General features: G+C 48.4%; 2 protein-coding genes across 6 annotated transcripts in view; both read right to left on the bottom strand.

Moving 5' to 3' along the window:
• CPEB1 (cytoplasmic polyadenylation element binding protein 1) overlaps positions 1–8114 on the bottom strand; it is a 93232-nt gene extending 85118 nt beyond the window's left edge. Inside the window, exon 1 of the mRNA XM_080914075.1 lies at positions 8019–8114. The gene's annotated coding sequence lies outside the window, so the exon portion shown is untranslated. The remainder of the gene's footprint in view (positions 1–8018) is intronic.
• Positions 8115–13034: 4920 nt separating this feature from the next.
• Positions 13035–23904, bottom strand: part of AP3B2 (adaptor related protein complex 3 subunit beta 2) — a gene marked incomplete at its 5' end in the record, with an annotated part of 32460 nt that continues 21590 nt past the window's right edge. For 4 of the 5 annotated variants that reach the window (XM_080913923.1, XM_080913922.1, XM_080913920.1 and 1 more), the window contains 12 exons: positions 13035–13288; positions 13408–13546; positions 15316–15413; positions 15650–15734; positions 16069–16297; positions 16458–16564; positions 16778–16838; positions 16968–17145; positions 17911–18028; positions 18374–18482; positions 18945–19063; positions 20209–20395. In XM_080913923.1, coding sequence (XP_080770049.1) covers positions 13138–13288; positions 13408–13546; positions 15316–15413; positions 15650–15734; positions 16069–16297; positions 16458–16564; positions 16778–16838; positions 16968–17145; positions 17911–18028; positions 18374–18482; positions 18945–19063; positions 20209–20395 — 1581 coding nt within the window. In that variant the 3' untranslated portion in view covers positions 13035–13137. Of the gene's footprint in view, positions 13289–13407; positions 13547–15315; positions 15414–15649; positions 15735–16068; positions 16298–16457; positions 16565–16777; positions 16839–16967; positions 17146–17910; positions 18029–18373; positions 18483–18764; positions 18822–18944; positions 19064–20208; positions 20396–23904 lie in introns of all 5 variants that reach the window. The other variant, XM_080913921.1, reaches the window with a different exon arrangement.

Below are 23904 nucleotides of genomic sequence, written 5' to 3' on the forward strand. Positions count from 1 at the left end.
AATTGATAATTTCTAGATTCCCAAGGGTTGCATTACACTGTTCATGGGCTCTCTTTTTTGTTTATGTGTAATAGTTTTTTTTTAAGAGTTATTTTATTTTATACAAATACACTCTAGCTGTCTTCAGACACACCAGAAGAGGGCATCAGATCCCATTACAAATGGTTGTGAGCCACCATGTGGTTGCTGGGAATTGAACTCAGTACCTATAAAAGAGCAGTCAGTGCTCTTAACCACTGAGCCATCTCTCCAGCCCATGTGTAATGGTCTTCAATCCACATTTTAAAACCCAAATTCTGATATGAGTAACTAAGAGCTTTGACAGTAAAGAAAGACTAATGACTAAACTTTTTTTTTTTTAATCTTAAGAGTGAAAATGGAAAGGATTCATGAAAAACGCTCTAATCTACTAAGGACCAAGAAGCAGGGAAGTACATCTAGGAAGTAAGATTAACACTAGTTGGACTGTGTACCACGAAAGTGACGGGTCTAAACATGTAACAGCAGCTGAGAAGGATGGTGAGAAATGCAGACTGATAATATTCACGCAAGGTAATGCAAAAGAAATATGTAAGAGCCACAGGAAACACAAGGCACACGATTATAGCAAGTCTTCTGGGCCTAGAAACTAGAAGTTTCCAAAGGGAAGTGTCCATCATCTCCATCAATGTACTTAACAGACACACACAGGTCTTGCCTGTACAGTGGCATTAGAGCAGCAGTTCTCAAGCTGTGGGTTGTCTTTCACGGGCAGGGTCACCAGAGACCATTAAAAATATCAGGTATTTACATTACAGTGCAAAACAATAGCAAAATTACAGTTATAAAGTAGCAATGAAAAGTTGATGGTTGGAGGTCACCACAATATGAGGAACTGTAGTAAAGGACCAGAACATTAGGTTGAGAACCACTGCACTAGTATCAAATTTAGTTGGAAAAAATGTAGACTGATTGGGTAAAGGAATAGAATCAGATAGACCAATGCCTAGATCTTGAGAATCAACAGCAGTAAACAGCCTAAAATTTGGTCACACAGTCAAATGGGTACAGCTGTGGAAAATCATTGCCCCCTAATACCGATGAACAGGTGTGAGCTAACAGTTAAACTATAAGGAAAACATCACCACGATGGAAAAATAAAAAGGAAGCCTGTAATCACTGAGACCAATGGGTCAGAAAAAAGTAGGGAGCACTAATTGTAGTAATTGAGCAGAAATTTTAAGTAAAATAAAATCAGCATAGCAGAGGGTCAAGGTGTAAGAATTCTGGAAGAAATACTGGACCTGAAAATGAGTTCCAGTTCTAGCTATATGGCCAATCATTGTATACAATTAAAAACAATCATTTCATTCTAAGCCCTTCTTTGTCCATTAAAATAATAAGAAATAATAACCTGGGCTTGGTGTCAACTCCAAATTATACCAGGGAGGCAGGTCTCTAACATGTTTTGAGTTTTAAAATACTTCCAAGATTATAGCTTTAATCATAATCATAACAACAGCATCAGCAATAACCACCACTACCACCATCTCAGGAGAAAGGGCCAACTTAGAAGACAGATGGTATCAGAGCCCAAAATCAAGAGCACAAACTAAAATGCAGGATGCACAGGTGTGTAATAGCATCGAGTGTTGTGTCAAAGGACAAGCCCTTCATTCATCCATACACATGCCTACCCAGAAAGATAATTATTCTCTCTCAAAAAGGAAGGCTTATTTTCACAACCTTATCAAAAGGAGATAGCAGGTAGCTGTGCTAAGTATCACACCAGCATATCACACGCTGGTGAAGAATAGAGACCAGTGACAGCACTAGTCAAGTTACCCTAAAATCAACAGTGAACCCATTTTTAGTACACAAATCAATCTTTACACCTAACCTGGGGATTCTCCAATTACCTCAAGGGAAGTCAGCACAAAATGCCTGAAAAAATAAACAGGTGTGTTAATTCACTACTAAGAGCTACTTGAGGCTAGAAATGGCTAAGAGCATTTGCTGTTCTTACAGAGGACCTGGTCCCAATAATCCATCAGGGACTCACAACCATTTATGTACACACACGGAGCATATACATACATACAGGCAAAAACATACAAATAAGCAATTTTAAAAAGAGCTATTCAAGCCATTAAAAAAATACTCAAAGAAGTGAAGTTGAATGCAAAGGTAACCCATACCAGAGTGTTTATCTAAATTAGTCAGAAACACTGCCACCCTATTACTTAAAACACATCAAATATTAAGGCAATAATTTAATCTTTGACACAAAAAATTGGAAATTATGCCTATAATGCCATGTTAAAGTATCAATGTGAATACCAACTTCTCATGAAACGTCAAAACTGTAAGAGGGTTCAGTGGATAAAAGCACTTGTCACCAAACCTGACACCTATGTTCAAGCCAGAAAACTAGCGGCTGGTGAGATGGCTCAATGGTTAAGAGCACTGGCTGCTCTTTCAGAGGTCCTGAGTTTAATTCCCAGCTCACAACTATCTATAAAGGGATCTGTTGCCCTATTCTGACATGTATGTGTACAGTCACACAGAGCACTCCTACATTTTAAAAAAGGAGGAAAAAAAATCCAAGAAAAAAACAAAACAAAAAAGTAGGGCCCTGTATAGTGGGAAGAGAGATCTGCTTCGTCCAAGTTGTCCTCCAACACACACACACACACACACACACACACACACACACACACACACAATTTTAAAAATATGGACTATCACAATTATGTATCTTTTAGGTCAATCTTTTCAGCCTGTTAACTGAAAATGAGAAATGCCTAATAGTTGGTGGTTCTGCCTTCAACATAAGACCTTTCAGCACTTGGGATCTATGCTTACAGAAGATGAAACTCCTTCATTAACAGCTTTGAACTGAAACATTGCAAACAGCATGGAAAAACAAAGGGAATTTCCAGAGCTACCGTGGGGGTAGCAGAAGAAGTGGAGTCAGTAGCATCCAAGGACTTAATGAACACTGAACGGATGCAATCAATGCTTCTTGGCTTTAAACCGAACAACAGATAAAAGCCCAAATTATTTGTGTAACTGCTTCACCCTAAGCTCTATATACAACCACACTGCTACTCCTTTGTCCCAAGAGCTTTGGGTCAAATTTTACCCAATGTCAGTTCAGTTTAGATTAGGAAAAGCAGATATACAGACAAGATTAGCTCAGCTCTTCCAACACTGAAGAATAATATTTTTGCTTGATCCTGATACTTTTAATACCTCCACCACTAGCTACTGAAAATAGAAGTCTAATACAGTAGTACCTGGGTTGGTTGGACATTCCTTCCCAACTTTAACTAGAACTAAAAGTTCACTAATGAAGTTGCCCTTTAAATGGATATAATTTTAGGTCAGTTATCTAAGGGACCTCACACCACTGAACTTACACAACACTTAGCAATAAAATAAGAAATAATAAACTAGAAAGAAATAACTTTTGTGCAGATGCCCCAGACTCATCCACTGTTCTCTGCTTCCCTAATCTGCCAATACTGAACTCACACCTAATTTTCTTAGCTGGTAAAAGACGTCAGAGAGATTAAAGCCCAGTAACATTTTAAAGTTCTTTACTAAACTTTCCAGGGAATGGGTAAAGAATCTACCTGGCTTGTATTAGAGCTTGTGTTCTCACATAAAAATCCACTTGCCAAAGGTTTTGAATATAGTCATTCCTACTTTAAAGCTTTAAGAGTAAGATACAGAAATAAACGTTCCTTTTATAACCTTCCAGCCTCTGTTAGTATGACTAGATATAATGCTGATATTAAGATTCTAAGCCAGCCCCTCATTATTGGGTCAGCGTCCTTCTGTACCTTGGGAGATTATTCTTTAGGATTTTACAATTTTTACAACCCCCCCCCCAAAAAAAACCAACAATAGAAAAAAAAAAACAGCCCAGCTCAATCCAACCCCAGGCTTTTTTTACTCAGGAGGCTGCTATAGGTGTGTTGGGAGTTCAAGGTCAGCCTAAGGTCACATTAAGGAGATCCTACAAAGAGGGAACAGAGGAGGGGAAGGAGAGAATAGAGAGGAAGAGAGGCACACACTTCTAACAGTCTTACTCTTTGTGGCACTCGAGAGACATCACTAGTGGCATCTGATAAAGACAAATGGTGACATTAGGCACCACTCCACTTTTACCAGTCCTAAAACAATTATATTAAATTTCAGGACTGTCGATATGGCTCAGCAGGTAAAAATACTGAGTCTGAGCCCCAGGATCTTATACTGAAAGGACAGAACTGACTCATGCAAGTTGTTTTTCTCCCAATATACAACTATTAAAAATACAATAAAAATTAAGAAACACTTTTCAAATCTGTCTTGTCTGAGAAAAGGTTATTGACATTTTATCCATGCTGAAAATGAAAGTTTTCTGTACAGTAGGTTGGGAAGGTCAGCACACGGTGGGAGGAGCCTTTCTCCAGACCTCTGGCTATCATGTCCAAATGCTCTGACACACATCATGGAATAGTAGACACAGCACATTCCTTCCAGGCACTAATGCTCAGAAGAACTATACTGACTTCTACTACAACAGGAGATTCCTATCACTAGGAATCTCCTATAAAAATTGGACCAGCCCATAAAACCATTTCTCTACATCGTCCATCATCAATAACCTTTTGACCCTTGACATGCCAAAGCACACATGTAATAGGTTGGAATAAAGCAACAAAAAGACTCGGGACCCGATCCCATCACTTAATAGCTTTTTGATTTGGTATGTGAGCCTCAATTTCAAACTAGTCTTCAGGTTGAATCCAACATTGAAGATGCTGTATATGATCCAAACTGTGTTTATTGCTGTACTTACAAGCCAGGGATTCTTCAAAATGGGAGGTGTCAAGGGTCCATTAACTCTGGGCATGAAGTTTTTCAGCATCAGTTAATGTGTGCATCCTTTAGAACAGCATATACCTATACTATAGGTCAATGGTTCTCTCTCCCCTCTTCAACTCATTCATTTTACCTCCGTGTAATTTGGGTTTATAAACCACTTAGTTTTTGTGTGTTTAAAAAGAAAAAAAAAGAAAAAAAACGAGTCAGTTGCACCAGATGCAAATACTTATCAAAACAGCCATTATCAATAGTTCCTTGCCTACTAGTTTGATGCTATTTTTAGAATCATTCATCTTCCTCCTCTTCTTTCTGCGTTATGAACACTTAAGTGTGCCACAGCACTGTAATTGCCTATGAAGGACCCCTGAACCATTCCTAGCTGCAAATGTCCCCATGATCATTAAATTCATGTGTCAGCTCTCTAACTCCTGTATTCCATACAGGCTGACACAGCCTCCCTTCCACACTGGGGGCCTCTGCCAGGAAAGTTGTCTGTACATCACTGGGAGGGGGAGCAAGTGTTTTTATACTACAAAGCTGACTTACCTCTACAATGTCAACTTTCTTTAAACAGAACAGGCAGTGCCAAATGGCTCAAATTTAGATAACAAAATTGGGAGGGTGGGACCTCGTAAATACAGAAAATGCCCTGTGAGTTCCAAGCAAGCTCTTAAAGGGGGGGGGGGGTAAATGATCAGTGATGAATCTTGAACATTACTGTCCTTCGGGGCTCCTAACAATCTAGAGCCGCAGCGTACATTCAAAGTCAGCAGTCCATTCCTTTCTACATACCGGGAAAACAATCACCAGCTTGTTTTTCTGAGGCTTTGTTTTGCCTGTTGTATTTTTCTTTTCTTTTCTTTTTTAATCTTGTCTCCCTACATTCAAAAAGAGCATGTGAAAGTGAAAAGTTTCCGCAGGTACATGTGGCCCGAATCACCTAAGAGGTGGCCTGGAGAAGGCTGGTGCGTGTGCGCGCCTTTCCAGAGCACTAAACTCGACCCACTTGTCTTGGCCCCAGCAAATGACGCAGACCAGTAGTTTACCCAGGTGCCAGAAGAGAGTGGGGAAGCAGCCGGGTAGCCAGGGAGACCAAAGGAAGCAGTTGCCAGAGAAATGCATCAGAGTCAGGCCTGGAGGCCTCGGTGGGGGATGGGGAGACCAGAGGCTAGCAGCCCCGGGCTATTCCAAGTCTCGGGCGCTTCCGACATTTCCACACACTGAATTCTGAGGGCAGAGTAAATTGAGGTTTGGCCTGCAAGGCACAAAGTGCCACTACAGACCGTGGTGCTAACATAGGCGAGGCGGCAGAGAATGAGGCTGCAGAGTACCCTGGAGCCCAGGTGTTCCAAGCTTTCTAGTGTTGAGGGCCACTTGCAGGAACTGTGGCCTTGCAGAGCCCCTTAGAAACGAAGCTCACCATCGTGAGAGGCTGGAGCCGCAGAGCAACCCACGCGGGTGGAAAAGGCCCGAGCAATACACCGAGCTGCCCACCAAGGACGCTCTTTCCTGACCAGGGTCCCCTCGCCTCAGGGACCCTAGGCAGGCATGGGCCTTCCCCTAGGTGGCGTCTAGGCCCCAATGAGACAGCCTGTCAGCCCTACCCGCCCAGCGTCCAGTCACAGCTCCCCCAAACCTGAGGTCTGAGCTGGAGGCCACGGGAACCCATCTGCAACCCGACACACCCCCGAGTTTGGGCACCTGGCCTTGCCGGCTGAGAAAAGCTGACAGACACCCTCGAGGCCACATGAGTGCGTCTCGCCAGGCCGCCGAGTGAGGAGAGAGGACGCCGCCGAGGACTAGCAGGCTCCACGCCTGCGCCCCCTCGCGGGCTGCCTGGCTCCTCCTCCGGGCCCGCGCCCCCAGGCCCGCGAGGGCTCCCGGGGCACAGCCCTCGAAGCCCCGTCACACGCACGTGCGACCTCACCTGGCCCGGTCCACCCCCAGGGCTAAGGCTCCAGAAGCAATCGAACGTGTGAAGCCACGTGACTCCCCCGGGCTCCGAAAGCGCGCGGCCCGCACGAGGAGCCCGAATCCTCGGCTTTAAAGGAGCCATGTCGGCGCCGTCGTGGCACGCCTCCCCCAGCGCGGACCCAGCCCGAGGGGTTCCCCGCTGCGAGCCGCGCTGCCCGCAGCGGGCCGCCAGCCCCTGCCTCCTGCGGGACGCCAAGGCGACGCTCGAGAGACGGGAGCCGCGCCGCCGCGGCCGCTCGGGCTCTTCACGTGCGACGGCTGCGGGAGGAGGAACTCTTGTGGGCGTCCGGGCTCCCTTCCGCGCCGCCAGCTCCGGTCTGGACGTGTGTTCGAGGCCACCGGGAACCTGCAAGCGCAGCTCCGAGGCCCCAGCGGCCGCCCCCGGAGGGCCGCGGCGCCTTTAAGCCCAAAGGCCTGAGTCACGAGGAAGCTCCCCGCCCCTCCCCGCGCGCGCCCCACACCGCTCCACGAGGCCCACGACCGCGGGCATGTGACCGGCGCCCCGCCCGGGACGCTAACCGGGGCGGCGGTGGGGAGGGGGGGCTGTGAGGCGGCGAGACTGCGCGCGGACCGTTAGCTGAGGCGACAGGGACAGCAGCCCCGCCCGGCCCCGCCCCGGCCCGGCGGCTCTTACCAGAGAGAAAGCCATGGGGTCCGGCGTGGCCCTAAGGGACTGGCGGGCGGGCGGGCCGGCGGGGCCGTGCGGCGCGGGACGCGCACACACGTGGGCACTATTTTTGCAGCGAGCGGCGCGCGACTCCGCACCCCGGCGGCTTATAAAGCTCCGCGGCGCTGGCCTGACGAGGAGCACCTGTGTCGGCCCCGCCCGGCCCCGTCCCCGCCCCCGCCCCCTGCGCTCCTTCCTGCCGTCCATACCCGCGCTCCACCGCCCACCCTGGGCCTGGGGGTCCGAACGGGGGGCTAGTTCTGAGGCTCGAACCGAGGCAGGCCACCGCCACCTCCGGGAGCCCGAGGCTTCAGGCCTGAGCACGCCCCCTCGCCCGGGGACCCTGGCCAAGTAAGTCACTTTCCGGCAGGCCTCAGTTTCCCTACGGATTTACAAGCCCCTGTGATGCAGCTGCGCTGGTGACGTGCGGCTCCCTTAAAACGGAATAACCACGCCTCTGCTTTTCTAGTGACCTCTCGGGTGGAAGCCCCGTTGCACCGAACCCAGCCCCTGCACTCACCCCCACCTGCAGCAGACACGCCCTCACTTCAGACCGACTGCAACGGCGTCGGGAGCGAGCTGGAACCGGGAGCGCAGGCGTCAGGGGATTCGGGAAAGTTCCGAAGACAGCAGTGATTCCCCTTCGGATTGCAGCTCCCCAGGGAAACCGCTTCCGACGCTCCCTCCAGATATGATAGGACGCTTTGCTGAGAAAATTCGGGGCGAGAGATCAGGGTGTGCTGAGCTGTTGTTCAGAAAAGCGTCATGGGCCAGCTAGGGCTGGACCGGACCGGAAGCCCAAGCGAGCGCAGAGGCGGAGATGGCATTCCGGGCTGAAGACCAGGGAAGGCTGAGAGGGAGGAATGCACTGAGCGCCTCAATCTGACTAGGACCAGCTAATGCGTGTTGATGCCACAGGAGGGAAGCCCGAGCTCAGTTTATGAAGGGCTTTTTTTTTTTTTCTTTTTATTCCGCAGCTAGCTGGAAACTAGTGAACAGAGCTTGGAAGTTGTCAGGTCTCTTTTAAGGTGTTGCTGGAGGGTTGGAGATAAGGCACTGGGGTGGATAAGAAAGAGAACAGAGCTTATTGAACATTTCTAAGTGTTTTAAGTGTCAGACTTTTTATTCAGCATGTATTATACTCAAGGTTCCTCCTGACAGGTGGAAAAGAAGCTGCTACCAACTAGCTGGCAAGTTTGTGAGGCAGGAACTTAAGTTTCAGCCCAGGGTATTAAGAAAGGAAGCCTATGGCCCTAGTCTAGTGTAGTGTTTGGAGATGGAGAGGAGGACAGATGCTGGAGTTGAAGTCCAGAGGGAGCTGAATGACTGCTAGAGCTGGCTAACCTCCATTCTGGGGTTGTTCCCAAGGGTTGCTGAAGTCCTAAGCAGAAAGGGGGGTTTCGGTACGGAGAACCCATCCGCTTAGGAGCAGACCAACCACAACCCCATCTTGACAGCATAGGCCTGATACACCAAACCTAATGTTTCTTGCTTTTCTTCTCTTCCTATTCTGAGAGGGTGCCATACATTGATGCTTACAACATAGGAACTGTAAGTGAGGGTGTGTGAAATGAAGACCCAAAGCACATCTAGTCTGATCAGCCGACCATGATGGCTTAGGCTCATAACTGCAATACCATCGCAGATGAGGCAGGAGGAAGGGTGCCTTGCATCAGAAGGCAGTTAAGAACTACAGTCTGAAGAAAGCCTGCCTCAAATAAACAAGAAAATAAGTAAATGGAAGGGATGGGTTAGCTGATAGGCATCAGACACCTCTAAAATCTCTCACATTAACTGTAAATGCAAGGTCACCATGTATCTTAGTAGCTGCCCATTTGTGGTCCTTCATATCCAGTCCTCCCTGGCCCCAGAGTTAACAAGATAAGAATCTAAAACTTGAAATGGCACCTAAGGGCCTATGGGAATGGAGATCTGAAAAAAAAAAATAGAAAGTTTCAAGTTCCTAGCTTGTAAGAAAGTAACTTTGAACACAAATTTTTGCTGCTAAATCACCATCCCTAAACCTAGCCAAGGGCAGTAAGAATGGAAGTCATTTCTGGGCACTAGACCATGTGCTTAGCACTCTCCTAAGTGCTCTGCTTGTGCTAACTCGTTTTGTAAGTGGAGAGAAGTAGCATGCTTGGCTTCAGCTGTTTGGGAGACTGGAGCAGGAGGGAGGATTGCAAATTTAAAGCCAGCCTGGACAACTTAGTGAGCCTGCATGCCCCCCCTTCACCCCCACATTACACCCTCAGACTCTAGAGTTGGGAATATAATCAATAGGTGTACTTGTCTAGTACAAGACCCCAGGGTCAACCTCCAGTTCCAGTATACTCAAAAGAAGGCAATTAAGTAACTTCCTCAAGGACTCCTTGCCAACAGACCTATACTTTTCTGTTTTCATAGTCTGATGAGAGTAAAACTTTGGCATCTCCAGCCTCCTTTCCCATTTTACATTTATTATTTATTTGTGGTATGGACACAAATGGAGGTCAGAAGACAACTCACAGGAGTCAGTCCTCCTCCCGCTGTGTGTCATGGGGCTCCAGTTCAGGTCATCAAGCTCGGGGCAAACACCTTCACCTGGTGAGCCATCTTGCCCCTGTTTTGTTGAACAGACTCTCAATATGTTTGTAGTCTACACTGGTCTGAGCCCTTGATCCTCCTGCCTAAGCTTTTTTTTTAAAAAAAAGTTTAAAGAGGAATATAGGAAAACATCTTTTTTTATTTGTTAAAGTCTAGGCTCACAACCAAAAATATTTTAATTTGTTGTTTTGGTTGGTTGAGAAAGGGTTTCACCATGTGGCCCAGGATAATCTCAAACTGAGATTCTCTTGCTTTTACCTCCTAAGGTAAAACTCAAAGGGTTATAAGTCTATGCTATCTGGCTTGGGAGGAGAACATTTTTATTGCCTCAGCTTGTGGACAAATTCTTTAAATTAAAAACAATAATAAAAATATGAAAATGATAAATTTGGCCACACTATAGTTTAAAAATTTATGAAAAAAAACTATTTAAAACTGGAAATGCATACCAAGGTCTTCAAAGATCTAAGATAGCTTGGATAGCTAAGGACTTCTATTCTCCACAACGAAGTCAATCAAAATGTTCTGTGAGCAGTTTCCCAAGATCAATAAATAACGGTGTATGTGCATTACATGTGTTTATATGCACATGAGCATGTGTGCTTATGCAGAGACCTAAAGCCCACCCTGGATGTCTTCTTCCATGGCCCCACCATCCCTTCCCCTTTAGTGTCTTAGAGAAATTAGAGGTCACTGTTTTGGCTGGATTGACTAATCAGTGAGTCCCTGGGATCCTGGGATTGGGTTTCTATGTGGATGATGGGGATTCAAACTCAGCTCCTCAAGGTTATATAGCAAGCCCTTTATCCATAGCTATTTCCCAGTCTTTCTGTGTTGATATTTCATAGAAATTCGCCTCTGTCCTCTATCTAAACCTGACTTGGGGGTAAAAATGAGTCTAAGTCCAGCATTCAAGTGGCTCTCAATTGGTAGATCAATCTCAGACAAAACAGTGATAAAAACAGAAATCCTAGGGGAGTATCCAGGGCCCCCAAGCTCTCCTGAAATCAGCAGCTCCAGCTGCTGTCTGGTGCCACAGTGCCTGGCAAATCCCCAGAGCCAGATGCAGGGCTGTCCCCTGGTACTGCTTTTGTTCTCTTCTCTGACAGGAGGGCCACACCTATTTCACTCTGGCATACTTCTAAACAGATAGACACTTCAGAGACAGGGCTATAGGGTCATACTGCAGGAAGCTAGAGCCTTGGGCACAGGGTCAAAAACACTCTATCTTAAGCTACCTATGCCTGGAGGCTATTCTCCACAACCCAGTCGAACAGGATGTTCTGAGAGAAAAGTATCCCAAAATAATAAATACCAACCTTGAATTACAGTGCAGGCTCTAGTCCCAGTTGTGGGGGAGGGATGGTCATAAGCCCCATTGCAATAATAAAGGTTCTGAGAAGGCCCATAGGAAATAGAACACATGATGATTGAATCCCTGTTGTTCCTCCCCAGGAAAGGCATTGGGGAAGGCCACCAGGTTTGTCACAGATGTGAAGGCTCTAATCCTCATTATTCTGTTAGCTGCCTGAGTTGCCGTAAGGCATACAACAGTGTCAGAATCCAAACTTTTTGTTGTTGTTTTTAATGTTAAATGTTAAAGATTACTTCATACATATGGTTATGTTTTTTGTTTTGTTTTACATTTTTACACTTAAGTATTGGGGCACGGGGGGGGGGGGGGGGCAAGTTGCCAGAGCACTCGTGTGGAAATCAGAAGACAACTCGAAAGAGCTGATTCTCCCCCTCTACCAGGTGGTCTCAGGGACTGAAGAGGTCATTAGGCCTGGAAACAAGCCCCCTTGTCTGCTCAAGTTTTCTGGCAGGCCCCAGACTCTGTGAACAGGATCCCAAGAGACTGTGGACAAGCGGCTTGAGAAGCATGGCAAGCTTCTGTTCTCTGCGATGGCCGGTTGGTCCATCTCCCAAGCTGGGGGTGAGGCAGTGTACTAGCCTCCCTCCAGCCAGATAGAATGGATATTATTTCGAACTGTACAGCTAAATTTGGGGAATTCCCCTGATGGGACCTTCCTTCCTAAGAGCTTATAAAGGAAACCAAGGCAAATTCCCAGACATCAATGGGAACTAGGCGCTACTCATAGAAAAAAATGGCTCAGTGGTTAAAGGACTCGCCAAGCAAGTGGAAGGACCCCCAAACCTACACAAATACTGTATCAGTGTGGCAGCCTACCTGTAATACCATCCTGGGAAGGTGAAGGCAGGATTCCCAGAGCAAGCTGGCAGAGGACACCTAGCCATACCCGTGAGCTCTGGGTGCTACTGAGATACCCTGCTTCAATGAATAAGTTGGAAGAATGAGCAAAAATGATCGCCAACATCAACTTCAGGCCCCAACATGTTCATACATGTACTTACTATATACACACATGAATCGGTACACATGTCATCATGTGTCTACAAATGTAAATATCTCACACACATGGAGGGAGAGAGGGAGGGAGAGGGAGAGAAGGGGGGGAAGAGGGAGGAGACCAAGAATGTTTTCTTACAATCAGATTATGTAGCTTTGGATTTGTTATGTAGCTGAAGACAGACTTGAACGTCTCTCCACTTTGCAAGTGCTGGGATTTCAGGCCTGTGATGCGACCCAGCTGAAACTGGGGAATTCTTCCATCTCTACCTACCTATGCTTTCCTAGGTGTCTCCTGCCTAGAGATGGTCATGTCAGGTATCAACCAGTCTCCCTGAGACCCACGAACAGCTTCTACAAGATCACAGGGGTCAAACAGTCACTTGTGGTAATTCTTCCCCTAACCCCTTAAAAGGAAAGATGAACCAGAACTGAGGGAGAAAGCATTTTATTGAGATTCGCTACATAAAAGCATACAGAAAGTTGAGGAGAGGGGTTGCTGAAGTAGCAGCTTCTGTCTTCCCCTGGGAAGTCACTAAAGAACCCATAGGAAACAGGTGGGAGGGAGACAGTGCCCTGCACTAAGTGGGTGATGGGAGGGAGGAAAATAGAGGGGAGAGATCTGTGAGCAGATGTCACAGGGAGGAACAGGTGAAGAGCAGTTGGTAACAGTGCTGAGGAGTCACTGGGTCAGAGCCTGTATCACATCCTTCACCAGCATGGTGCCAATCACCATCTTCTCACTGTTGACAGTCAGCTGGGCAGCTCCAGCTGCCCGCGTATCCAGAGTCAGCAGGACCAGACTCCCACTAGTCAGTGTCCTCCCTGCAAACCTAAGATGGGAGCAGATGACGGTGGGGGAAGAGCTGCCAAAGATGACTGTAAGGGGCTCAGCCCTGGACCCTTCCTTAAAACCAGACCCTCAGAGACCATCTCTGCCCTCCACCAGTACCTGTACGCATCAGATGTCCCACAAGGAACACGACCTAGGTTGGCAGTGGCAGTCACTTTCTGCACCACCATGTGATCACTCCTACAGGTGTCTGGCAGTGTAAGCTTCTCTGTGATCTCATTCATGCCTGTCAGCTTTCCTGGGGGCAGAGATCATGATGAGGGCAAAGGCTGTAATAGACAGGCTACCACCTGCATCAACTAGTTTTCCCAGGCTCTGCAGGTTCGAATCACCTAATTGGCTTCTGAAGGTCCCCCACTCCTCTCACGTCAGGGAATTGACCCACTGCCCCTGTTTCTCTCACACCTTCCATTCTTAGTAACATCCTTTTGCCACTGCACATCACTGTGGATACGCTCAATTTACCCATTTCTGAGAACTCCTTTCTGGAAAGGAGTGTTCCTCGTGTCTGGAAGGAAGGAGTCCTTTGGCCAGAGTTCTCCAAAGAAGATTCTAAAATCTCCCTCACGCCACTGCCAGTGTCCCTTCTCTCCCTGAGGTTGGTATGGACTCCAGCATGCAAGATGTTGGATGTCTTTGGTCACTGCAAGCATGCGTACCCTTAGCTCCTTTCTGCCTTGCCATCTCTCTGCTCCCCTTCCCCTTCCTCCTGTAGAAGGCAGGTTGTCCTTAAGGTTCTGCCCTTGTTTCTTATCCCTTCACCCCCTTCCCCCCACTGCCTTTCTCTGTCAGGGTGATGTCACCACACTCATAGCTTCTATTTCCACCTCTGTGCTTGTGACTCTGGCCTTTGGGTGTTAGCTAAGCATAGACCATGTGTCCAATCACATCTAACACCTCCACAAGCACACCTCAAAATGCCCTTTCTCCAGACTAACCAAGCTCTTCTCTTGCCTGCCTTGTTCTTTCTTCTAGATTGGGGGTTTGACAAATTTTAGAATATAAGCCAAATTTAGCCTACTACCCAAATGTTTGTTGTTTTATTGCTGTTGTTTTTAAGCATTGGGTGACAATTCAAGAAAAGAAGCAGTTCTTGAAATGTAAATAAAATTGAAATGTTTCATACTTATCAATAAAGTGTTATTGGAACATAGCCACACTCATTCATTTAAATATTCTCGGTGGCTGTTTTACCTGACAAATAATAGCAAAGCTAAGTAATTACAGCAGAGACTACATGACCCTCAAAGCCTTAACATTTAGGACACACAGTAAACATTCACCAGCCTGCCCCAGGTGAAAGGCTAGCTCATCTCCATACCAAGCCAGGGATTCTAAAGCCAGGCTATCCCCCACCTCCTTCCCCTGCCAATCACTCACTTCCACTCCAGTCCTTACTCCTTTTTCCATGGCTCTGATCCTGCCTGGACATCTCTCTCATCAGATCTGCTGCCACGACTTTATAACTATCAATAGTATTTACCCCACACCCCAAGAAGTTAAGGCCAGGAGCTTTGTGAAGCCCCGTGTCTCTTCCCTTGGGTGAGGCTATTCCCCCTTTACAGGCTTTCCACGTCTAATTCTTGAATGTTGCCAGGATGTTCTTTTGGGAGTGGGGGCCAGAGCCTTTCTTCATCTCCCCTGACTTCTCCACTGTCAGAAAATGAAACCCAGTGTCTTCCCCCCACACCCAGTAACTTCTGGGACTCCTTCCCTCTCTTAGGAACTAGAACACACACACCACCTCTAGTTTTATGCTTAGTACTTCCCTGTGATAGGGACCTGTATCCTAAACAGAATTGCCCCCAACACCTTCCACCCCATCTCACAGTTTCCCCTGTATCCCCAACTGGAATGTGGGCCTGGACTGTGTGCCAACTTTCCCAAGCGTCACCACATGTCTTTGTGACATGGGCCTCCCTCTATCTAAAGGGCAGAGGCTCCTCCCACATGTTGATTGTGGGAGATAGTGCTGGGGTCATCCAATCTACCACAGGGTGCACTTACCCTGTTCCTTCTTGAACTCATTCTCACTCATAAATACAGGGGCCATCAGCTCCCCGACAGGTGGCTGAATGGATACATAGAACTGTCGGGTTTGGGTGCTGAGAAAAGCAGAAAGAAATGAGCAAAAATGAGGCCAGCATCCACCCCTCATTCCCATCCTATCTTGAGGCAGGGCATAGAGGCAGAAGAGTGAGGTAAGACCCAGAGCAGGGCATGGCAGTCAGACCGGTAGAATTCCATATGGCCCACTTAACTCCCTCTCCAGTTCCTGTTCTCTCAGACCCTGCCTCTCTCCACCCCACCCTCTTACTACTAATATGAGCTAGGTACACACCACAGCTGGAAGTTGGCTGCCTGGGTTGAGTCGCAGAAGTTAATGCCCATCACAGTAGTAGTGGATTCTCCAGGTGCCAGGGACTCTGAGTGATGTAAGAAAAGCAATGAAAGGACAGGAAAGGCCACCATTGTCCTAGAGCCCAGCATGGTCCCAGTCTTCCTCCTGTGGATTCCTGGCTTTTTGGATCCCTGGAGTCCCTCACCTATTCTCAAATTTGCTCAGAGACCTCCTGCCCCAACAGGGACTAGTTTATTTCCTAGTCCATCTTGTCTACCACAGCATGAGTCATATTAGATGCTACCTCCATTTCCTTATAGCAAGGTACCTGGTTTGACCCCAAGAGAATATGAGCAACTACAGCAAAACTGAATCTGCCCAGGAGCCTCCTCCACTACCCTGCCCAAAGCCCTCTGTACCGATCTCAGGGAATTCTTGAATGCTGATGCCAGCAGGCAGCTTTGGAGTGCCCACATGCAGCCCCTTGATGGGAGTCTCAGAGTTGTTGGAGAAGTAGATATGCAGAGACACCATGTGGGGGTCCCCAGAGAAAGGCTGGCGACTGAAGGCATAGTCCACAGACAGCCCTTCTCCAGCTACCCGGTGCAGCAGCTCCTGCCTCCCAATGCTGGACACTGGACTCAGCAGCTAGAGAGGAAGATGAGGGATGTCCAAAAAACAAAACAAAACAAAACAAAAATAAACAAAAACTTCAACCTAAAGGTATAGGAATCATTACATCCCAGTTTGTTCCACACAGAACCAACCACAGAACACAGCACAGAGCTGAGTCCCTTCCCCAACTCACCGAAGGCACCAGAGAGGAGTCTGTGAGTGTCAGACCTTCCAGGTCAGCAGCCAAACTGGTGGACACAACCGTGGGTGGAGACACAGGCTGGACACTAGGAGAGGTGACTGGGGGGGGAGGAGAGGAAAAGAGATCACTGATGAAGAACAGAGAACTGGACTTGGCTTGACTTGAGAGGAGCCCAGAGGCAAGGAAAAAATTCAGCACCGTGGACAGCATGACACACTGCCATCTGGAAACTAGGTAGACCCAGACAGATACCCCAGATCTCAGAAACCTGGCCTGGTGCTCCCAAGATGCCTCCTACCACCCAGACTCACAGTCCTCTAGGTCAAGCAGGGAAATCTCCTTGGCAACAGGGGCACTTTTGCTGCTGGGAGGCTGAAAGAGAAACAATGGATAGGGGATGAGAAAGAGGAGCGCCTTGGCTTTCCCTGGGATGGTGGGAGACATATAATCTATCTGAATGGAAGGGAGATGTCCAACCATGGGGGAGGAAGATGCTCTTACTGTTTTCTTCCTCCAGGAGGCAGGTTCCACCTGCTCTTCCTCCGACTCCGATGTCGCCTCAGACTCTGAGCTACTGCTGGAGTCACTGCCCTCCTCTGAGGATGAGTCTTCCCTGTGTCCCTCTGATGCCTTCTTCTTTGTCTTCTTCTTCTTCTCGCCTTCCTCCTCACTCTGTTCACTAAAGAGGAGTGGAAACGTGAGGCTACAGTCCAGCCTAGACCTTGTCTCACAGAACAGAGGGAGCCCTGAAAAGTGGAGGAGGAAGTGGAGACCTTGGGCCAACCAATTCTGCATCTAGCTTCCTATCCTGGCTCCAGGAGAGCTTTACGTTAGCTGGTGCCATCTCAGGCCCCAGAACCCTGGTGACCTCCCCCCTCTTTGTCTCTGTCTTTCTGTCTCAATCTGCCTCTCTGTGTCTCTGTCTCTCCCTCCCCCCCCTCTCTGTGTGTGTGTGTGTGTGTGTGTGTGTGTGTGTGATTCCTCTCTCTCTGTCTGTGTGTGTGTGTGTGTGTGTGTGTGATTCCTCTCTGTCTCTGTCTGTGTGTGTGTGTGTGTGTCTGTGTGTGTGTGTGTGTGTGATTCCCCTCTCTCTCTCTCTGTCTCTGTGTGTGTGTGTGTGTATGTGTGTGTGTGATTCCTCTCTCTGTCTCTGTCTGTGTGTGTGTGTGTGTGTGTGTGTGTGATTCCCCTCTCTCTCTGTCTCTCTGTCTCTCTCTGTGTGTGTGTGTATGTGTGTGTGTGATTCCTCTCTCTGTCTCTGTGTGTGTGTGTGTGTGTGTGTGTGTGTGTGTGTATGTATGTGTGTGTGATTCCTCTCTCTCAGCTATCACAGGAGGTGACCCAGTGGGTGTTCAGGCCCCCAGCACCTCATGGGAGCTCAGGGCCTCCAAGGAGAATGTCTGTTTCTTCTCCAGAACAGACCCCCAGCTGGCCTCCCTCTTACCTCTCGCTGCCTCCGCCTTTCTCTTCATCCTCGTCCTCATTGTCCGACTCACTGCTAGACTCCCCAGAGCCACTCTCACTGCTGCTCTTACTCTCCGACTCACTCTCAGACTCGGGCTCTACGGAGGAAACATGTCAGGCCTCCTCACTGCAGGTGAAGCCCCCACAACAGGAAGAACCTTTCCACTTCCTGCATAGGCCTTTTGAGTCTATGGGAGTTGTTTGGGTTCCCAGCTCCAGACTCAGAACTGCCCCAAATGAGATGCCAACTGAGACTTCACAAAACATAAAAGGACCCACCAAGTGTAACTCCCACAGTACACACATATGGAATGGACAGCTAGGTTCACACAGGCTGTGACTCATCAACAAGTGGTCACGGACCATATAAACACACATGTGGAGCATGCTCAGTCACTCAGGCATGCACATAGGCAGGACCACAGTTCTACCCCTCTTCTCACCACTGTCTGCAGACTCAGTGGGGCCAGACTCCCCCTCGGAGTCGGAATAGAAAGGCTTTTCCTTCTCCTTCCTCTTCTCCCGATTTGAGCATTTGGTCCACTCAGGTACCTGAAGATGTCATAAGTACAGGTCCTTTCCTCATGGTTGGAGGAGGGGGGAAGGATGTGTATGGCATTCGTAACCTATTACTATATCCTTTCTTGGTGCCCCACTTGGGCATGACCCCAAAAAGGGAAAATGGAGAGGCACAGTCCATAGGGAGAGAAGTAAATGGTTCACAGCCATGATAGCACTTAGCCATGGAGAAAAAGAATTTGGGCACAGCACACACATACAGAGAGAGAGAGAGAGAGAGAGAGAGAGAGAGGAGGTACACAGCACACAGGGGACCTCAGTGTATTCGCCCAACAGGCCCACGTGGGTCTCAATAAGGGAGAGGTCTTCTTCCTGTGTGGGGGAAGGGAATCAGGAGAACTGGGACAGCAACACACACACACACATACACACACACACACACACACACACACACACACACTCACACACACTCACACACACGCCAAAGCTGCTGACCTCCACATTGCGCACGGATGGATCCGGGGCTTCCTCTGGCCAGTCTGGGAGCTCCTGGTAGCCTGTAGCCTTTGCATTGAGCAGGTGGGACAGTGAGCCCAGTTGGAAATGGTCCCGATCTGAAGACAGGTTTATAAGTTAGGCTAGTAATGGCAGTGAACAATGCTTGAGGCAGGGGTATTTGTTTCCTGGGTGAAACTTTGTGCTAATCCCAGTGGGGATTTCCTGGCTAGGCAAGGGAAAGTGACAGATACATCCCCTGGTGACTCCTGTGTACCCTGAAAACACACCCAGGCCTACATGCTGGGAGACAGGACAGAGGACAGGGGACAGACTAAAGAATGGGAACAAGGTGGTAAGAGAGGAAACTCCAGAACCAGAGCTGCTATTGGCCTGGCTGCTCTCAATGTGGAGGCCACAGTGTGAATGTGGCTCCTCTCCTGGGAACATTCAGGTTAGAAAGAAGTCTTACATGGGACAAGGTGACGAAGAAGCTGGTGGAGCTAGCCAAGGGGGAAGAGAGAGGTCTGCTGGGCCTCTAGATTCATGAGGACCAATAAGCAGTCAGATGTAGAGTGGGAAAGAGTCAGGGTCACAGTGGAGAGATAGTATAGGAAGGAAACACAGAGCCATGAATGAGGATAGCTTCAGGGCTTCCCTGCATCCTGGGATAGTTACATCACTGTCCTACCTCAATCCTTGAGGCCCAAGGGAGGAAGAAAAATGCAGAGGTACCAGGAAAGCCAGGTTCTGCTCAGGAAGCTCCTCTCCTGAGTTGACCCTGGCTTCGTTTCCTATGGCTAGTGAGGCAGCTGCAGCAACCTCCCCTCCCAGGCCACAACTGTGAGCAGAGCCTGGAGACTAGGGCTTGGGCTGGCTTTAAGTAACTGCCCATAATGCTACCAACTGCATCCTTGGGATGGCTACAAACATGCCCCTTTCTCTTACATGTGATCATTCTAGCTGCCTTCCTAGGTCCTTGGTATCTAACATCTTGGTGTAGAATCCCAAGTCCAGGGCCTGCTCAGGAGGGAAATAGAAGAGGTGCCTAAGAAATGCAGAGGAAGCAAAAGCCCCATGTGACAAGGAGAGAAGACCCTGGAGTGAGGCAGAACCAGCCATGACCATGTTGGAGAGCACAGGGACAGACAACAGACCCGTTCTTAGTGCCTGGCTAAAGCTCAGTCTTGGCTGAAAGCCTGGACCCTGGGTCCGGCTACTTCCTCCCTCTCTCCCCAGAAATTACCCCAATTCCCATTCCCACCTTTGAAGGATGACTCCAGGATAGGGGCTGGCTTAGGGGCCAGGAAGAGTTTCTTGGCATGGCGGCTGAGGGCACCACCCTGCTCGGAAGGAACAATGAGCTGCCGGGTGAAGCGGGCTCGATCTCGGATATCATAGTTCTGGTCGTACTTGGCCAGACTCAGCACATACTGGGTCAAGAGCTTGGTCTGAGGAGAAAAGAGAAGGTGGCTCAGCAAACAGCAGAGGGCTGGGGTCCCAGCAGACTTGGAACAAGCTTTGTTCTGCTAACGCAGTCAAGCTTGTGCATATCATTCAACTTTCTTACCCCCCTGCCCCGGTACCAGCTTCTCTTTTTTAGCCTTCTGGCTCTGACTTCTGCCCCCAACTACCCCAACCACCTTGGGCCCGCAAATGAGGTTGCCTTCTCCTCCTAGGTCCTAGATTCCATTCTTCCTCTAATTTCTGGCCCCCACTGCTCCAGGCCTGTCACTCTTTATTGTGACACTGCTGTATTTGTGGTTCCCAGGCTCCACCATCTCAGAGAATCAAGACGATGGGGAGGGGGGATTAAACAAGGGGGCACTTTGACAGAACCGTCAACCCACAGGGCAGATCCTGAGCAGCCTAGGGGATCTCAGAGATGCCAGACTGTGCCTTAGAAGATGCTGACAAGATTGAAACCAAGTGGCTCTGCCTCTGAGGCTTGCTGAGGTCATATGGGAGTCCACAGTCTACCAAAAATCTCAAATATTGTCCTAAGCTTAGCCTAGTCCAAGCTGCCTTCACATGATGACAGTGCTGGCTGCCATTATTTATGAGGGACTTTCTAGAGCTAAGTACTGTGCCAGATGTCCCCTACTCTCCTGTCATCTCTGCAATTCTAAGTGCATAGAGAAAGAGAATCAGGAAGTAGCTTCTTCAAGGCTGAGGGGCCCATAGGTACTGTACCCAGGATCAGAGGCCCACCTGTACCTCCCTGTCAGTGACAGCCCCTGCCTTTTACCCAGATCTCTGTATCTCCTGTGACAAAGATCAAAACCACCAAATAACTAACAGCAGAGCATATACAGGCACCAGATAACAGCAGAGAGTACCTACAGGCACCAGCTATCAGCACAGAGTACCTACAGGCACCAGATAGCAGCAGAGAGTACCTACAAGCACCAGCTAACAGCAGAGAGTACCTACAGGCACCAGATAACAGCAGAGAGTACCTACAGGCACCAGATAACAACAGAGAGTACCTACAGGCACCAGATAGCAGCAGAGAGTACCTACAGGCACCAGATAGCAGCAGAGAGTACCTACAGGCACCAGCTATCAGCACAGAGTACCTACAGGCACCAGCTATCGGCACAGAGTACCTACAGGCACCATCTAACAGCACAGAGTACCTACAGGCACCAGCTAACAGCACAGAGTACCTACAGGCACCAGATAACAGCAGAGAGTACCTACAGGCACCAGCTATCAATAGAGAGTACCTACAGGCACCAGCTATCAGAAGAGAGTACCTACAGGCACCAGCTATCAGCAGAGAGTACCTACAGGCACCAGCTATCAGCAGAGAGTACCTACAGGCACCAGATAGCAGCAGAGAGTACCTACAGGCACCAGATAGCAGCAGAGAGTACCTACAGGCACCAGATAACAGCAGAAAGTACCTACAGGCACCAGATAACAGCACAGAGTACCTACAGGCACTAGCTATCAGCACAGAGTACCTACAGGCACCAGATAGCAGCACAGAGTACCTACAGGCACCAGATAGCAGCACAGAGTACCTACAGGCACCAGATAACAGCACAGAGTACCTACAGGCACGAGCTATCAGTAGAGAGTACCTACAGGCACCAGCTATCAGCACAGAGTACCTACAGGCACCAGATAGCAGCAGAGAGTACCTACAGGCACCAGATAGCAGCAGAGAGTACCTACAGGCACCAGATAACAGCAGAGAGTACCTACAGGCACCAGCTATCAGCACAGAGTACCTACAGGCACCAGCTATCAGGACAGAGTACCTACAGGCACCAGCTATCAGCACAGAGTACCTACAGGCACCAGATAGCAGCAGAGAGTACCTACAGGCACCAGATAGCAGCAGAGAGTACCTACAGGCACCAGATAGCAGCAGAGAGTACCTACAGGCACCAGATAGCAGCAGAGAGTACCTACAGGCACCAGCTATCAGCACAGAGTACCTACAGGCACCAGCAAGACAGATGCTGGGAATGACTCTGGCTCTGAAATTTTGTGACGATAAAATATTACATCCAACCAACTATGACTAGAGTGCTAACCCTACTGGCCATCAGGGTGACTTCTGAGAGGGGCTGAGTTCCAGGTGTTGGCCCAGAATCGGGGCTGCTGTTGTGGCACAACTGTCCTTTATCGCTGTAGGGACCCCGTGACTCCTCTCTCATTTACATTATGTCCTCCGCGGACTCTGATGCCTCACATTCACCTTCCACTACAGCACCACTCATGATCCCAGCCCCAGACTCTCCTAATACAACGGGATCAGAAACATGAACACAGGATGCTGTTGCAATGGACCACAGGCCTGCCTTTCCCTTCTGACCATCTGACCAGCAAATATTGGTGGACACCCTTGTCAACATGTTATGAAGGTAGAGCAGTGAATTCATCCCCTCCCCTTCTGGTTTAGGACAGCATCTTTTGTCACAGGCTTCAGAGGTGGCTGATAGCAGACTGTCTCCTTCCCTTGTCTCATCTAGGAAAAGCACTTAAGGACTGGGTCCAACCGTTCACAGTCCTAATTCCATGTCAACAATTAAGGCCAGAGGCTGGTCCATGCACTGACATACTGCAAGACTGTCTAATAATCCATTATCCTTGCTCACTTTAAAGAGCCATTCCTCAAATTTGCAATGTCCAAACTGTGTCACCCCACCTCACCTAGACACAATATACTAAAATAGTTTTACACACACACACACACACACACACATTTATGTACTTATATCCATACAAGCACATAAAATAGATTATTTATTAATTAATTAAGGTTGTTCAGTATACCAAGAACCCTATTGACAAAGAGAGCCCAGCTGCCAGGGCAGAACACTATGAAACACACTCAACAACTTGTGTCAACATTCATGCTAACTGCCACCCAAGCTGACTATTCAAGAAAAGTTAAAGTACATACTCTGCTTAACACTATACAAATTCTATCATCTTGACTTCAGAGCCCATCTCTCTCTACTGGTGTTTGCACTTGTTTAATTTGTATTTGGCGTGAGCAAGACCTGAGACTTTGGAATGTGACAAAAGTAATGAGCACAGAGACTTGTCTTGATGGTTCGAACGCCCTAGAGACATTGTCCCATGCAGCTTAGAAAAATTAAGTGGCCACATTGGGAGGCTCACATGGAAGGAACTAAAGACAGCCTCCAAACATTGAGAGAGCTCTCTAGTTGACAGCCAGCAAGGAGTCGGGACCCTGACTAAAGTCACAAGTAATGCTGACACTAGGTGAGCTGGAAAGTAAAGCTGTCCTCGACAAAGCCACCAGGTAAAATCCGAGCCTTGGCCTATACTTCAAGGACAGCCTTGTGTGACACCAAACTGTCATACCAGGTTTCTGACCCATGGAAAAACTCAAAGAAAAGCCAGGTGATACTGGTGCACATTTTTAATCCCAGCACTTGGGAGACAGGCAGGAGGAGCTCTGAAAGTTTGAAGCCAG

Source organism: Micromys minutus (assembly GCF_963924665.1).
Source record: "Micromys minutus genome assembly, chromosome: 3".
Taxonomy (NCBI): Eukaryota; Metazoa; Chordata; class Mammalia; order Rodentia; family Muridae; genus Micromys; species Micromys minutus.